Source organism: Centruroides vittatus, unplaced genomic scaffold, assembly GCF_030686945.1.
Source record: "Centruroides vittatus isolate TY-2023 unplaced genomic scaffold, ASM3068694v2 contig_7, whole genome shotgun sequence".
Taxonomy (NCBI): domain Eukaryota; kingdom Metazoa; phylum Arthropoda; class Arachnida; order Scorpiones; family Buthidae; genus Centruroides; species Centruroides vittatus.
The window spans coordinates 3,470,477-3,488,019 of record NW_027122442.1 but is presented as its reverse complement, the minus strand read 5'-3'; the positions used below and the strand labels follow the sequence as shown (position 1 = coordinate 3,488,019).

The following is a 17,543-nucleotide window of genomic DNA, read 5'->3' as shown; positions in this document are numbered from 1 at the left end:
CGAATCTGAGGGAAAGGCGTTCGGTAGGGGCAATAAAGTAAGAAGTGAAATACGAAATGGCTCAAAAAGGAGATGCACGGATCTCTTCTAACCGATAAAGATGGCGTCGGCGAAAAATGGTCTGTTTAACCGTCCATTATGGAAGACAACAGATCAGTCACTATCATTTGCCCGACGCCATTTATATCTTCTAGAGTTCGATTCACTACGAGACCGAAACGCAAAACATTTTCCGCGTTTTCGGACCTAGCGACGTCGTTCATTCCGATGATTAAGATTCTGCTTTCGACTGAAAGATCTACGAAACGACGACTTCTCTCCGTCTCTGACGCCAAGCGGCGTCCTTCCCCCTTTATCACTCAGACCCCAGCTCCACCATTGGTCGATTCGAACGTCTCCGGACCAATCGACGCGAGTCGAAGCTTCCGAGCGGTACGCGTACTCCGGCCGACCGAGCAATGTCGGACCCCTCTGAGGACCAATTGGAGTTGCCGCGCTTCCCGCGGTGCGGCCGTGGCGAACCTTTCTGGCACTTTGCGAGTAGACGCGCTCGGTGGGACTCGTCGCTCCGCTCCTCGCTTCGCCGGAGACCAGACCATGGAGAAGAGAATCGAGTTGGAAAAGCGTGGAAGAACGCCCTCGCAGGTGACTTTTCTTTCCTTTTCTCGATTTCTTCGTCGGGCCCTTTTGTCCGCGTTCTAGACTCGGCCCGTCCTCTGAGTCGGGTAGCGGGCCGAGCTCATTCTTTCTCTCGGAGCCCGCCGCCAAGGCGAACGGCCACGTGGTCCGATTGACTGCGTGGCGCGACGCGGTCCACGGGCCCTCATCGGATCTTCGAAGTCGCGAAAGAAATGAAAGCGCACGTGCCGAGGTCGGGAAAGACGGTCCGAGAAAAGGAGGTCGGAGGTTGCCATCTTGATTCGATCATCTCACCTCCGGCCGTAGGGTTTCATTGGACGAAAGTTCGTCGGTACCATTGATCGGTCGGTGTTTTAAATAAAGGAAGAATTTCGGCTGGATTTCATCCGCGCCATCGTTCCTTTCGCTGTGGTTCGGTCGCACCGAAATGCCCTTTTTTCCGCTGGACGCGAAAAGGAAAGGCGCATAGTCGCGTCGCCTTCCGTCTCTTTGTGCGGTCGCTACTCTTCGCCGCCGGAAAGGCTGAGAAGTGGAAGAAGGTCCGCCATTATGCCCGGCGTCGTCGTCTTCGAAACGGTGGTCTCCCACCGACCGAATTTCAGAAATAAGGATTATTTGCCGCCGTGACTGGATGACAAAAGACGACTGATGGGTACATGACGGTATTTCGGATCTCTTTCGGCTTTTGCAGAGAAGTCTTGCTTCGTCCTCCGACCGTTCTTCCGCCATCTTTGTTATCCCGGCGCATCGACGAAATTCGGCGTTGCTCGAAACCGAGCCGTTTCCGTCGTCCGTCACGGCTCTTTGGCGCCTCGGTTTCAACCGCGCTTTTCGAAAGAACTTTCCTTCTCCTCAGCCTTTTATTTTGACCGTAGTCTTTCTTAGAAAAACGGAAAACGAGGCTTTCTCTCGCCGCTTTTTGTTCTCGGACAAATGGCGTTACGCTCGTGCGTGGCGTCTTCTCGTGGCAGTAGCGCCGCCGTTCGGTCGTTCTTCCTTGCTTAGTTGTCGCGCTTTCCACTGGAGGCGCCGTCCTCAGTTAATTTTAACTGTTTATTCTGCCGTTACAAAACGCCTAACGCTTTATTTAAATATATATATATATATTTATTTATTTATTTTTTTTTTAATTTCGACTGTTACTCGGCGAGAACATTTCGGTGCAGCATCCGGTCACCGAAATGTAAACATAATTTGGTGATAAATGAAAATTTTGACGTCCTTAATTGCAGTTTTATAATGATATCATTTTATTTGCCCGATTCTACTACAATAATATTAAAATGATAATTGCAAATAACGCTACAATAGCGTTATTTACAATTGGGATTCTTTTCAATGGTAGTTACCAATTCCATATCGAAAAAATAAAGCTTGTGTTGGACTATCTTGCAAACTCGCTTCGAGGAAGACCTTTCATTTATATCAAATATGTAAAAATGATATACGGTAGCTAACATTGAAAAAGCTACACTTATATTTAAATCATAATTTTGCTGTAAATTGTATTATTAACAACGTATTTTGTGTAAGCAACTGAAACAGAACTCTCTACAAATTAATGTGGCAAATTTTAGATGTTTGAAAATTCAAACACTTATTATTCTATTTTATTGCATTTTCAGACATGTTAGCATTGATTTCACCCATTTTTTCGTGCAATTGGATGAAACTGTTGCTTCAGTATATATCAAACAATCTTTTTGATATATATATATAAGGTATTTTTGTATGTTAGTTTTAAGTTTTGCCCACAAATTCTCAATAATATTTAAATCGGATGACTGTTAGAGTTTTTAATTTACCCCAGACAATTGTAGACCAGCCGTTCTTTGACTAAATACGCTGTATGTTTGGGTCATTGTCTTGGTAGAACGAGAAGTTGTTTCCCGACCCCATGTTTTCAGCACTAAAATTTTTTTTCAAAATATCAAGTTATCAATAGATAAACTTATTCATTGCACCTTTTATAAAATTCAAGTTTCCAACTTTATACCAACACACATAACCACACAGCCATCACATTTCCACCATCGTGTATTGCTGTTGCTTAAGGTTTCAAAGTTTATCTTTTTCATATTGTTCTGTAATGTATTAAACAAACTGCCATAGGTTTATTCACCATTTCAGCAATTTGTCAAATACTTTTTTGTTTTGTTAGTTATATTTTTCTCTTAGTTATTAGAACATTTATGAAATGAAACAATACACAAACTGTATTTTTGAATTGGATTTAAAAAGTAATAGAAGAAAAGAGAAATTATTGGGCTAAAATATAAATCTGTGGCTTGGAAGGATCAGGGCCAGTTTCAAGTTCATTGCCCTTTGACACTGAGCTTTATTCTTCCAAGCCACAAAAAATTTATGGAAAAATTGGAAAAATATGATAAGCTTTTTGTTCTCTAATATGTAATTAACAAATTAAAAATGACAGTTTTTGGTTTAAATGGACACAAGAAATTTTCAGGAGGAGTAAAAAATTTGATGGAATTCAAATCTGAAACCAATTTTTTGGAGATATTTAATAATAGTATAATTTCTATTCAAAGAGAAGTTGATGTAGAGCCAAGTATAATAATATCATGGAATGAAATTTGCAAAACATTTGTCAGGTTTTGAAAATGTGGTTTTTCATTGTATAGTAGAGCACAGATTATCCGATCCTCGGTTAACCGAGGGTCGGATAATCAAATGTCGGCAAATTCAAATGTCTGCTAGTGATGTGGCGCTACAATATTTGGCTATGTCATAGCTACTTTAATATTATTTTTGTTAAATTTTTGCATGTTTTAGCTGGCAGCACTGGCTTGACCATGAAAGGGAGGCTAGTATTTAAACCAGGCCTAATACACTATACTAATAATGTATTTTTTCGTACTTTTCAGTTATCCGACCAACCCCAGTCCCCAATTAACTCGGATAATCAATGCTCTACTGTACTTTGTAAATGGAATGAAACTTATAATTATCCTATGAATTATAAACAGACTAATTTACATCAGTTGTGTATGAAAATTATGATATAAGTATTTGATAATTCCTCTATAAGGTTTATTATTAATTATTAGTATATAATTTTCTCTCAAATGTAAAGACAGTGTCAACGATTCGATCAACAATACGACAATCTAAAATTATTTTCCAAATTTTTACCAATTGCCTTCAGTGATCTTCAAAAGATAATTAATGAGATAAGATATACAAAGAATAATCCCTTATTATAATTTCTTACTCATTGATTTATAAAAATATTTTCATTCTAAACAATATTATAAATTTTAAAAACTGCCTTATTTGAAAGATAAAATATTGCAACTATTTATATTAAGTGGCTAAAACATATAGGAGTGTTGTAGAAATCATTTGAATACAATTAGAAATTGTATTTCAAAAACCAAATGAAGAATGATTAATTGATGATAAATATCAAGTTATGGACAATTTGGAAATTCAGTAAAAAATCAAAGGGTATAAAAATGAAAAATTATATATATATATATATACAGGGTGTATCAGTACAGCAGTTACAAACTTTCAGGAGAGATAGAATACACCTAGATGATGAGAAATCACATAGCAATGCATGGTTGGAAACACTTTCCTGGCACGGTAGTGACAACACAATGGCGGGACACAATAGTGATTGGGCGAGGTGGTTCAGTGCATTGGCCCGCTCAATAGCCACACCTCACCTGCCTTGACTACTTACTCTGGGGGTATGTATGTCAGGGCACTGGTGTACAAAACTCCCGTTAACAGTGCTGAGGAACTTGTTGCATGCATCGTGACAGCTGCTGGGGAAGTTCGATACACGCCCGGTATTTTCGACAACGTTAGATCTTCAAGGCATCAGAGATGTGAGACCTGCATCACTGCCCGGGATCATAATTTCAAACACCTTTGATTTTTGCTGTATTAAGAATAATAAACATGTTTTCTCACCCTGTGTCCTTCCTTTCTTGTGTTTTGTGTCATCACTATTGCACCAGGAAAGCGTTTCCAACCGTGCATTGCTATGTGATTTCCCATCATCTAGGTGTATTCTATCTCTCCTGAAAGTTTGTAACTGCTGTACTGATACACCCTGTATATAGGCCTACATAATATTAAGTGTGTTATAGATAAAGAAAATTTATATATGTTGTGCGATTTTTTGATTAAGCAGATTATAGTATCTTAAGAAAAGTTCTTTGGCAATTTAGATGCAATTTACAAAATACAAAAAGACTTAAGAAAATATATGAATTTAGGATATTAGGAATTTGGTAACAGAAACTGAAATTAAAAAAAAAGGCAATATTTGTTTTGTTTTTTAAAAAATGTTACTGGTTTCAAGCAAATGAAAATTCAATGGAATGCTTACTTTTGCTTTGTTTATCAATGTTTTAAATTAAGGATTCTCTTCATGTAATATATAAAAGTAAGTTTAATAAATTGCATTATAAAGATATAATCAGACAATGTTCAGTTTTAAACTCAGTTAACATAATGTAGAAAAATAATAAAAAATTCAAATTGAGAGTGTTTCTGATCTAAAAACCTTGATTGTTGTAATTACTAAATTTTCTATTTTTTTTTTTTTTTGGAAGCATTGTAAATAGTTTAAATTCAATATTTTCTATAACTGTTAGTGAACAAAAGAAAAAAAGAAATTGAAGACTGATATTAGGGTTGATCATAAAATAATAAGACAACAAAAATTGCAGGTTGACAAAAACAACTTTAATCAAAGTAAGTGCCACAGTTAAGACATTTGTTCCATCTTTCTACCAGGCAGCGGATGCTGCACTCGAAGAAGCTGATGGGCTGCTGCGACAGCCAGTTCTCCACTGTATTCTTTACCTTGCCGTCCAACTGAAACTGGCACCCCTTCAAACCTTCTTTAAATGGACCAAACACACTGCAGTCACAGGGGCTAAGGTCAAGGCTGTAGAGGGGTGGTTCAACTGCTTCCTGTGGAACTGACGGAGCATATTCCATGTAGCCTGGGTGGAGTGGGGTAGGCATTGTCATTCAAAGGCATAACACTGCATGAGAGACAGTCAGTACAGAGCTTCAGGGTTTCCCAATAGGAAGCTGAATTGATAGTCATTTCTTTGGGAAGCCACTCGACGAGCACAGGTCCCTCCATGTCGAAGAATAGTCAACATGACCTTCCCGTGCTGATTGAGGTTTGAAGCATCTTGAGCAGTGAGGATCCACTGTGCTTCCATTATTGACTCCTGCGTCATGTACTGTACATGGCTTGTAGTGGTGACACTACATCTCATCTCCAGCAACAATGCTGCACAGCAATGAGTCATCTTCTTGCTAGTAATGGCTGAGAGGCACCCATTCTTTGCTGACACTGTTCCTCTGTCTGAAACTTTGAAATTCACGTGCAGCAAATTTTTCGGTATCCCAACTATTGGAATATGACATTATGCATGCTTCTGAAACTGATATTCAATGCATTCGTCACCACCTGAATCATTAAGTATCAATTCTGTTGAATGATGTCCTCAACCATTTGAACAATTCTGAAATTCCCAGTTACTGCTGATGGCTGGCTAAAGCAAGGGTTATCCTTTGTCAATTGACAGCTGCTTGCAAACTTCCTACACCAGCTGAAAACAGCAGTGCGCAAAAGGCTGTCTGCTCCATAAACCTCTTTCATTCTCTGAAAAATGATTGCTGGCTTTTTGCCATCCGCTGCCAAAAACTGTATTAAGGTTTGTTGGGCAGCTCTGGAAGGATCCATGTTGTTTGTATGGTCATCTGTGGCTCAAACCAAAACCTGTAATGAAACATCACACTATGATTATGGTTCGACATGCACCACAGCTTCTTTATATTCAGTGTTACCTACAAAAAATAAATCTACTTATTTTATGATGAATCCTGATATAATGAAAGCTTTCGCTGTCTATTTTTGAAATTTAATTTATTTGAATACCTTAGAAAACACTTTTTGTTTATTGCAAATAAAATACAATGGGTGATTGGTTAACGAACATAATCCATTCCAAGACCACATTTGCTATCCAAATTGTTCATTAACTGATTATCAATTTACCATAGATTTTTGTGGGAATTTGATTAATTCATTCTGGAGACCCCAAAAAATAAATAAAAAGTTATATACTCTCTTACTATGTTTATTTACATGTAGTAACAAACTAAAAGCAATGAGTCTATTTTTTTTAATGGATGGTATATCTTTGTTTCTCAGATGTGATTTTCATTACTCCTTTATCTGCTTGAGTATTTTTGATTATATCTTTCTTAGCTAAGATTGTATCTACTGTAGAATTTATTGAACTCATCTGCCTACAATATCAGACATTTTCTGCCCAATCTCTTTCTTGGCTATCATCTCTTGCTTAGATTCTATAGTGAACAGTTCTTAACACTCCATTCTTTTTAGGCCCCATAATATTATCAGTTTTTTAAATAAAAAGTTCAGAAAAGCACTTACAAAATTTCAGAGAACAAAAATTAACTAGTGCTAAAAACGTTATGTATACAACTGTGAAAGTCTCATTCCATAAACCATGTATAGATGCCATTAAAATATAGTTTTACAAATCTTAAATGCAACATCGCTGCTTCTTGTGTTTGTTCTGTCAGGTTTCCTCCCTTTTTTTAATGTATATGCTCCCTGATGCAATCAGTGTGCACCTAATGGAATTTAGGGGTAAAAAGAAAAGAAAAAACAGAGTTGAATGTTCTTAACAGATAATGGATGTGAAAAATGAACAAAGCAATCAGCATTGCTTTGTTCTTGGATCACCTGTGGTGCAAGGAGATAAAAGTTATTGCTCAAAAACTGACTTCCAGGAAGATTTGTAGAAATATTGTTTAAAGCCTTTGAAGTCAATACCTTTGGCTTTTAGATCAGACAAACATCATAAATTTCAGTTTCTCTAAAAGCTTTAAACCAGAGATTTACCCTTACTGGTCAGATTGTAGAGGAGGTGCTTAGTTGTATGTAGATTTCTGGGTCTGTTGCATAAGTGGAAAATGCTCATTTATTTTTGCATTTGTGCTATGAGGGAATGAGAAGTTACTCCAATATATTCCTGTTCCATGTTGTATACTATTTTTATAAATTCCAGGTATTAGTATGTTTTGTCTGCCTTTTTCATTTCTTAGGAGTTAATTATATTATATTATAAGTATCATCTTAAAATGTACCAAATATTTTTTCCTTTGGCTACTACTCTATAGATGCTGTTGAATATTGAGTTAGCTTTTCTTCCATTTTCTCTATTCCTTTCTGGTTTGGATTTATTGTTGCTATATTTTATTATGAGCTAATCTTTCTTATTTCTTGGATATTCATACTGTTTTGCTATTATTTTAACATATGCAAGCTCCTTATAAGTATCAATGATGTTTGTGCAATGTGTAAACATCCTCCCATCTAGTGTCATGAAGGCAAAGTTTTATGTGTATTTGCATTGTTCACCAGGTGCTTGCCCTCTGATGATTAAAAACAATACTATTTTATCTGGGTTGTTGGTTGTTTGTGTATTGTCATCAGTAAAAATGAATAGCAATAGGAAAAGAAAGGCTTTCTGTTGCATTCCAAATTGCAATTCCAAAGCCATACAGGATCCTGATATAAGTTTTCATCTATTCTTACATGAAAAATAGATGATTATTCAGAAATCATAATTCAGAGGACATAAGTGTAACTGACAAAGATTGGATTCAACTGTTAAGAATTTGAAAAAAGTTTCCTGATTATCCAGCTTTACATGAACAAGTTATACTGTCAATTTTATAAGATTTTTCCATAAGGTTTTAAAATGCCAGAAATTTTGTGTGGGACAGATGTCAAAGCTAGTGTTTAAACACAGAGCAAAAATATGTATAAAACAATCTTGCTCATTTTTTACATAATACTGCATAAAATGACCTGACCCACTAGCATATATTATTATATTGGACAGTAATATATGATTAATTTTACATTGACTAGTTACAAATGATCCAGATCATGGAGTGGACAGTTCCTATACTTTTTATGCTTTAAAACTAGTCCACTGCACTGGAGCGACCCTAGCGGCTGGGGTGACAATTAACTGATGATGACATCATTCCTTTGGATGTTTTCCGTTATGCATTTGCTACAATACATATGCTATAGTACCGATGACTTTATTTTCTTAAAATTATTAATAATGAAGTTAAATAATCTTGTGTATTGTAGCCTTATATAGCTATACTATTTACAACAGACAAAAATATTTGTTTATTGTACACCCTAACTGCCAGAATTGCTCGCAGCAGTCGAACATGATTTTGTAAAAATTGCAGCACCCTACATATGTTCATGAAAAACACAAATATGGATCACAAGATGTGAAATGAGTGATGTTCTGGTAAACTGTTGTCATACATATACAAACATCTCTAAGCCTGATAGTTATATTAAAGCCAAATGATTGCCAAATTAAATTGGGCAATATTACCACTGCTATTATAAAATATGCATCCTATTAAAAATTGATCAGAAAGTTATTTTTTGATGGCCTCTTCAATTTTATAAAAATTAAGCCATCCCTTTTTTCTTTATTGGGGGATGGGGAAGCTTTAGAATTTCAAATGGAATTCCCTAATTTTTTCTATTTATGGATTCTCCATTGAATAATAATAATGTTTTAAATAAAACATTTATAGTTCTGCTTTCCAAAAGTATTTATTTTTAGCAGTACAGTAAATTTATTGTAAATAACAAAAATTAAATCTCAAATTTTCAATTTGTTGTCTATTTATTTCAAATTATTTAATTCAAATCAATTTGATTCTCATATTTAATGAACAGAATTACCATTTTGATTAAAAAATATTTTTATACTAGGGCATCTTTTAACCAATAATAATTTCATAGATAGATGAAAATGGCAGGTTTTTTAAGGAACAAAACAAGTATTCCTTCTTTGAATGCAAATATTTTGAAGTATTCATCATTAATCATATAAAATTCTGGACAAAAATTATTTAAATTTTTATCTTAATTACTTAACTGATTATGTAATTATCTAAATATGGATCATTAAGACATTTAAATGTCAGTTACAATAAATTAGATCATAAAAATCCTTTCTTCAGCTATTAGTTTCTCAAAACATTACTTAAAAAGCTCATAACTTTTGAAAGTTACATTTTTCAAAAAGTGTTTTAAATTAAACTTTATTTATCTTTAACGAAGAGTCCAAAAACAGAGAAGAATAAAAAAAAAAAATAGTGTGTTACATTTAAAATTCTAAAGTTGTCCCTCACCCCTAATAAGGGAGCAAGCGGGGTTAATTTTTATGGAATTGAAAAGACCTCTCAAAAATAAATAACTTTCATTTTGATCAGTTTTTTAATTGGGTGCATGCTTTACAAGCTATTTGTCAGGAATATTGTAAATGGTTCATTATATATATATATATATGAGTATATGAAACATTGCCACTGTTATTTATGTACAGTACAGGTTATATTTAAGGATTTCTTTTAAAACAATAATAAATTATTTGAGAAAGTTTTTAGTAAGAGAAAAACAAAGAAAAAAAGGAGATAAAAATTAAAAGTTGTTTATACGTATTATAGCAAAAAATATATATATATATAATATTTATATTGATGGAGTTTGTAACAAACACTGAAGTTTCACAATAAATTAAAAAGAATATACAAATGAATATGAATATACAAATTTAATTATGAATATACAAATGTAATTATAGTTGTATATAAATTCAATAGTGATTTTTTAATAAAAGCCAAATTATTAAGAAAAATATACATTATATATTAAAACAAATAGAAAAATATGTATTTATTTAATTTAAAAGTTAATAGTAATGTAATTAAATTTAACATAATTAAATAAAACTTGCACATGAAAATACTATTTGAAAGAGTTTTGTAAAATACAAATTAAGCAATACCGGGGATAAAGGTTCAACGAGTGTGTACGAGAGTAATCATAAGACATTATAAATATGTAAATCAGATTATTCAAATGTTAATTGTATTGGCATTCGTAAATAAATCAACTGTAGATGGCACTTCACACAAAAAATAATAATCGTTTCTTGTCTTAATTTGTTATTTTCTTCAGAAGCTGTTAATCTGTTAACAAACAGCACTTACACTAAAGTAACAGATTGTAGGAACTGGTTTTGAAGTGAAGATAGCAATTTTGTACATACAGATTACAAAACAAGAAAGAAGGAAGTAGAGATAAAACTGATGAAAATGAAAGAAAAAACACAAAGGAGATGATGCCATTGAAGAGGGAGAACTTATCTCAAATAGAAATGTTTAACTAAAGAAACCATGCCTACATGAATAGTGACTTTAAAATTTATAAATGAAGCATGATCAGCTATTGTGTGGAACAGTAATGTTAAGACAGTGCTAGTATAGAATAATGCTCAGAACTGGATTATGAAATAGCAGTCATTACATAAGCTCAATAGCTTAAAACTAATGATAGCATATTATTTTTAATTTTTTATAGTCAAAGAATAATTTTAATTACCTGGATGGTGCAGATCAGCCATTCCTAACCTTTTTAAATTGAAAAGCATTGCAGGAAAGACACACACAGATAAATATAATAAAAATATAATTCTATTTTTATTTAAAACCAAGTATCGAGTACCGTGACACCACAAAAGGCTTCAATGCAAAATCCAAATATTCTTATAAAACATCCGCAGTTATTAATATTTTCTCGTGTTCTCCTGGTTGGGAATTGTTGATGTAACATAGGATGCTTAAGAAGCAATGAACTCAAGCTGTAGAATTTTTCATATTATAAAGAATATATTTAATGTAAAGCAGATTACAAGTACACGAGCAACTACCTTTCTAAGCTAATTGAATTATACGAAAACTCAAGATATGATTTTGAAAAATAAACAATTAATAGTAATTATGCTTATTACATTACCAAAGGTATATGAACTTGCTAATATTAAATCTTGAGCAATAGGTTGAGAAACTAACAATCAAGGAAGTAAAGATAAAGCTTTTGAGAAAAAAGTGAAAATCAAAGATAGTTTGATAATGGAAATAAAGATTAAAGAAAGGATAGTATATAAAATGCAGAGTCATCAAAAGAAAATCCAAAACAACTGAAGAAAAATGAATGAATGCATTGAAGTAGTCATGAGTAACCTATGGCGGGCAAGATCCTAATATGTGATCCCAAGGCTTTGGTAACAATGTTATTTTCCTATTTCTATCTTATATCATTACACAACTTGAAGTTAATATTTGTGACAAAAAACATTGAAACTAATCTTGACTAGAGAAAAGATGAAAATAAACTTCAGGATTATTCAAAAAGAATGGTGCAAAAGTAAAATCTCATTTATAACAGTGAGGTTGAGCCTGAAGTTTTAAACAAGAAAACACGTATGTCGGACGTTCAGCGCCGCTTTCCTGTAAGCCTAGAAGTTTGACAATGGTGTTTGGAATGTTGAGTGTGATTCCACTGACTTTCCAAACACCATTGTCAAACTTCTAGGCTTACAGGAAAGCGGCGCTGAATGTCCGACTTATGCATTTTCTCGTTTAAAACTTTGGCCTTAACCTCGCTATTCTTGCTCTATCTTTTGCTATACTAGATCTGAAATGACAGTAATGACATGAAAAGATAGAACTTGCTAAGTTTAATATTCATGTCACAAGTGTTTGATGTGGACACTTAGTGACACAGCAAATGTCAAAGATGGTAGTCCAGTTCTGTCCAAAAGCATCCTAGCACATCCTTTGATATCAATTCCACTGCTTTGGAGATTGTTGTTTCAGATCATCCAGATGCTGTGACATTGAGCAGACACTGTATCAGCCCCCAATGCCACAGCACTTGGAAGGCCTGAAACAACACATCTCTGAAGCAGTTGAAGTAATATCAGAGGATATGACAGGATGCATTTCGACAGAATGGACTACATTTTTGACAAGTGCAGTGTCACTCATTAATGGCATCCACACCAAACATTTGAAATGTTTATGTGAATTTCATGAGTTCTATCTTCATTTCAATACTATTATTTTAAGTACAATTTAAAAAGGTATACAGGTATTTATATATATAATTTTTAAAAAACTTCTAAAAGTCACTGTAAATAATGAATATAATAAAACTTACTTTGGTCTTTTCAACAGTTCTTTTTTAATTATTATTCCTGTTGAAAAGAACAGAAGTTTTTATTATATTCATTATTTTAATGACTTTTCTTTTAAAAGATTTAATTATATATATAAATATATCTTAATCGATCTCCCAAATTTACAAATTAACTTTTAAGTACAAATAAATTACCTTTATTTTTTCAGCATCCTTTTTGAATAACCTTGTATTATATATTGTTAGTTTTCATATCATTAAAATATATTATTTTAATACCCAGTGTACTGGGTTATGGAGTATGTTAGTACACAGCAGCCTTAAGGCCTACTGCAAATGTATGCAGCCTGCCAAAAGTCTCCAGTTTAGAGTAAATTTACTTATTTAACTACAGTTAGAATAATGCAAAATAAACAATAACTGAGCCTATCATTACTTTTAGAAATTGTAATAATAATAAATAATATTTTGATGCAAAGAAAAAAATTAAGAAGAAACGAGCAATTATTTAATGTGACATTGTCATAATATCGGGCTGCAATTTTCAATTTATTTAGCTTAAAATATATGCTCTCCACCTCAAAATCAGTAGTGTCTTGCCCCTGTACGTCATACTTTTCCTTTAACAATGGAGTCGTACCGGTCATCTACGACCTTTCCCCTGAAATACCTTTCAGGAAAAAATTTTTGAATTGAAATAACATGACTTCCGAAACCGGAAGTTTGGACTTATATAGTTAAAAATTGCAGCCCAAAAAAATTTTTGATATGTAATGAACGGTAAATAAGAATGTCTAACAGTTGAAATCGGCATAAGTATGCGAAACCATTTATAAAGATCTCGCACGAAACAACTATACTCGGGTCTTTTGTATGATTTTGACTAAGTTGTGCAAGAAATGGCAAATTAGTAAATTGTTTGTAATAACTTGTTATTGTTTTGTTAACTGAATTTCGGTGTTCTGTTAAAGGCAGATACATCACTGTGATCCAGTTTTCCGGCGTATATTGCAACTTTACACCACGAGATTCTCCAGATTGAGTCTATAACATGTTCGAGATGTTTTCGGAGAAAAAAATGAATATTTCTTCAAACATTCCTAGAGGAAGGTTTCATTAATAATGGCTTCCATTGCAACGCAAACTGAAAGTCACATTCACTATCAATTGTTCCTAACCTCGGATGCACGCAGCTCGAAGCGAATGCCATACATCTTTTTTTGGGGATAAAATTTTTTTTGTGTATAAATTCTTAACCTAGACCTAAATGTAGAGTCATTTTCGGGGAATTAAAGAATATTTTCAGTTCCTACTTGAGGAAAAATATTCTGGTATTTGCAGTTTAATTTAAAATATTTTGTGTGTGTGTGTGGAACCGAGAAACAATATTCAAATTGCTTGTTCAAACTCTAAACAGGAAAACGGTGAAAGTACCTGTTACATATAGACAAATCAGATATTATGAGAAACTTTTTAAAATATGCTCTGTTTCATAATTCAAAAACATTTCAACTAAATGTTTTTTATAAATGGACAAGATGATTTTTCTCCAATCGCTAAATTTGTACATGAAATTACACTAAAATACACGCGAGAAAATGGGACTATCTTACTCCCTTTAATGAAAAATCTTAATGAATTCTTCTTGAAGGGTTGTGGAGGGAAGTTATGCAGCACAAACTCGAAAGACCATTGTATTGAGTCGACAAGAAATTGAGAGGTGACGACCTCTCAGTATCATTTGTCTCAAGTTCCTGAGATTGTCAGCACTCGTTTCAGGGGGTGAGGAAGCGGAAAACTTAGGAACTACTGGACTACAGAAACTACTTTTGTGATGATTATCACTAAAATTCGCGATTTAATGCATACAATTTTTTAATTGTTGAAAATTTGAGAAAACTTAAATAACAATCGGTAAAGAACTTATATTTTACTTTAAATTCTGAATTTGGAAAGTAAAACAAGCTTAAACATAAAATACCGACATTAACTAGTTTGTATTTCCTAAATAAAAATATTTCTTGTGAGGAGATGATGATGCAACAAAATTCTTCTCTTCGTGACATTTGTTTTATTATATTATTAATTGGACATCAAATTACAAACTTTTTTCATTTCTTTGCAGATCAAAGAATTAAATCTCGATAATTGTCGAAGTACGACAATAATGGGATTAACTGACGAATACACCGCTCTCGAAACATTGAGTCTCATTAATGTTGGACTCACCAGTCTCAAAGGATTTCCAAAACTTCCGAATTTGAAGAAGGTGAAATACTTAGAATTATATGCCTATAAATCATTTACGTGATAATTTAGCTTGATAATTTACATTTATTTGTTCTCAGCTGGAACTTAGCGACAACAGGATTTCCGGAGGATTAAATTTACTGAACGGAAGCCCAAAATTAACGCATCTCAATCTCAGTGGCAATAAGATAAAAGATCTCGAAACTTTGGAACCATTAGTTAGTATCTCCGTTGTGATAATGTGTATATATATATATATATATATATTATCTAAATTTGTAAAGCGTTATATTCGATTTCAGAAAGAATTCAAGAATATAAAAAATTTAGATCTTTTCAATTGTGAAGTTACAAACATAGAAAGCTACAGAGAGAAAGTGTTCAACCTCATCCCCAGTTTGAAGTATCTAGACGGTTACGACAGAGAAGACAAAGAAGCCGAAGATTCCGAAGCAGATGAAGAAGACGGTGAGTCTCTATTCGGAGTACGTTTTCTTTCTCTTTTATCAATTTTAATAAAGCATTTATCGCGCAGGAAATGATGTCGACGGAGTCGTAGTGAGTGGAGAAGACGATGAAGAAGACGGAGAAGGTTAAAAAAAAGAACTGATCTTTTTCGACGCGCCTTAAGATTTTAAAAATAAAACAATTTCTTAATTCGGTTTTAGATGATGAGGACGAGGATGAAGACGACGTTAACGTAGACGAAGAAGAAGAGGGAGAGGACGACGAAGAGGATGAAGATGGAGAACTTAGCTTATCCTATTTGGAAAATGATAATATTGATGTAGGTCGATTATTACAAAACGGTTATTTATTATTTATTTTTTTTTAATTTGTTCGTGTTAACAAACGAATTTATTTGTAAATAAAGGAGGAAAGCGAAGGTGACGATTATAATCCAGAGGGTGGTGAAGAAGAGGAAGAAGACGAGGACGACGACGAAGATGGAGAAGAAAATGGTAATTACGAAAGCTTTCGTTTTTATTTATATTGCTCGAAACAATTGGAGGACATTGTGAAGTAGGAATGGAACTGTAATTAAATCGGTTGTTTTATGTAAAACTACTGATCCGATAAATAATGAAAAAAGTGTTAAACTTATCGTAGACAGTTTAATAAACTTTACGATTAATATTCGATTTCAACATAATATTTTATGTGAAAATATATCGGGAATAGGAAAAAATGTTATTGGCAAGTATTATTCTGAATAATACTTGTCAACAGATACTTTGGATATTAAACTAAATTGACTATAATATATATTAAATCCAATACCCCAATTGTCTGGAGCATTTCGTATAACTTATTTTTTACTTGTTTGATGCATAATTCTTTTAATAATATATTTTTTAGACGAAGTACAAAGAGGTCAGAAACGAAAAAGGGATCGCGAAGAAGATTGAAATCATCGGCCGACATTTCATCCCCATTTGTAGAAACGACATGTACAGAAGTTTGCCAGACTCGTTTAGAGTACACTCTGGGTCATTTAGGTGATTTGCCGCCTCGAGTACAGTTATACCCGACGGTAGTCTGTTCTCTAATTTGAATCTGACGGATTTTACACGTACACTCGATACGAGACTCCGATGTTTTGCATACAAACTGTACAGTCGGAATTTCTGATTCATTTGTCCATCGCATCAGTGTTTTTGTTTTCATTTTAAAACCGGTCGAAAAATCATACATCGTGGTTTTACATTATTTTTAAAATCATCCTTTTTCTATCATCGTACATCCGACTCCGATACATTTGATTGTATATTGAATTTAAAAATTTGATTACGGAAAAGTTCGTAATAATTGTATTGCTCTATACTTCTTAATTGTAATAATAAATCATTTCCGTATTAAAATAGTGAAGCGTTTCGTTCCGTGTAAATGTACAAAATTCAGTTGCGTTACGTAATTATTTCTGCAATTAAACTGTATTTCTCGCGATCGAAGTTATGTTGTCGTATATATATACAAACATACACACACATAAATATATATATATATATCAGTTTGAGATTGTGACAGGTCTTTGTAATTTAAATCATCTAGTGTCGTCGACATACTCTGTGCGGCTCTCGAAACTTCCCTGTACTTTGTTCCGTTGAATAAAACTTTTAATTCGAACAAAAAATAGTATCGTTCTTCCGACATTTCTAACAAATATTTACCGTTTGGTGATAAAATACTTTACTGTAAGTCATATTGCACATTCTGTTACTTGAAAAAATTTTCCCGCAATTTTTAGTTAAATTAGTGATTATAAAATGCAAATTAAAAAAGATTTTTGATCTCGAGTTTTAAGTTTGATATATTTTTCGCAATATCCTAATAAATGTGAAAATAATAATAAACAGTAAGTTCAGTTTTAAAAGGGGGGAAAAGACTAAAAGTTAAGGAATTCCATCGAAACACTGAAAATATATTTTGTGATAGCATCTTTGCTACTATTTAATTTTAAGATACGTTGCTACACCATAAAAGTTTTGTCGCAGCATTATGCAAATTGATGCAGTTTGCGAGCCAATCACGT

The 17,543-nt window shown here is 33.4% G+C and overlaps 1 protein-coding gene across 1 annotated transcript; it reads left to right on the top strand.

Moving 5' to 3' along the window:
- Nucleotides 1-123: 123 nt before the first annotated feature.
- LOC136980502 (acidic leucine-rich nuclear phosphoprotein 32 family member A-like) lies at nt 124-17,144 on the top strand. The gene is made up of 8 exons (XM_067276643.1): nt 124-645; nt 14,886-15,029; nt 15,109-15,228; nt 15,313-15,478; nt 15,546-15,602; nt 15,679-15,797; nt 15,885-15,972; nt 16,370-17,144. The coding sequence occupies exons 1-8, from the start codon at nt 139-141 to the stop codon at nt 16,417-16,419; spliced, it is 1,251 nt and encodes a 416-aa protein (XP_067132744.1). The 5' UTR covers nt 124-138; the 3' UTR covers nt 16,420-17,144.
- The last annotated feature ends 399 nt before the right edge of the window (nt 17,145-17,543 follow it).

Excerpts from the sequence above, each read along its gene's own strand:
- LOC136980502 (XM_067276643.1), top strand. The coding sequence starts at position 139 with ATGGAAGACAACAGATCAGTCACTATCATTTGCCCGACGCCATTTATA. Across the intron at positions 646-14,885 it reads GTGGAAGAACGCCCTCGCAG|ATCAAAGAATTAAATCTCGA; the intron begins GTGACTTTTCTT and ends ATTTCTTTGCAG. Across the intron at positions 15,229-15,312 it reads TCGAAACTTTGGAACCATTA|AAAGAATTCAAGAATATAAA; the intron begins GTTAGTATCTCC and ends ATTCGATTTCAG.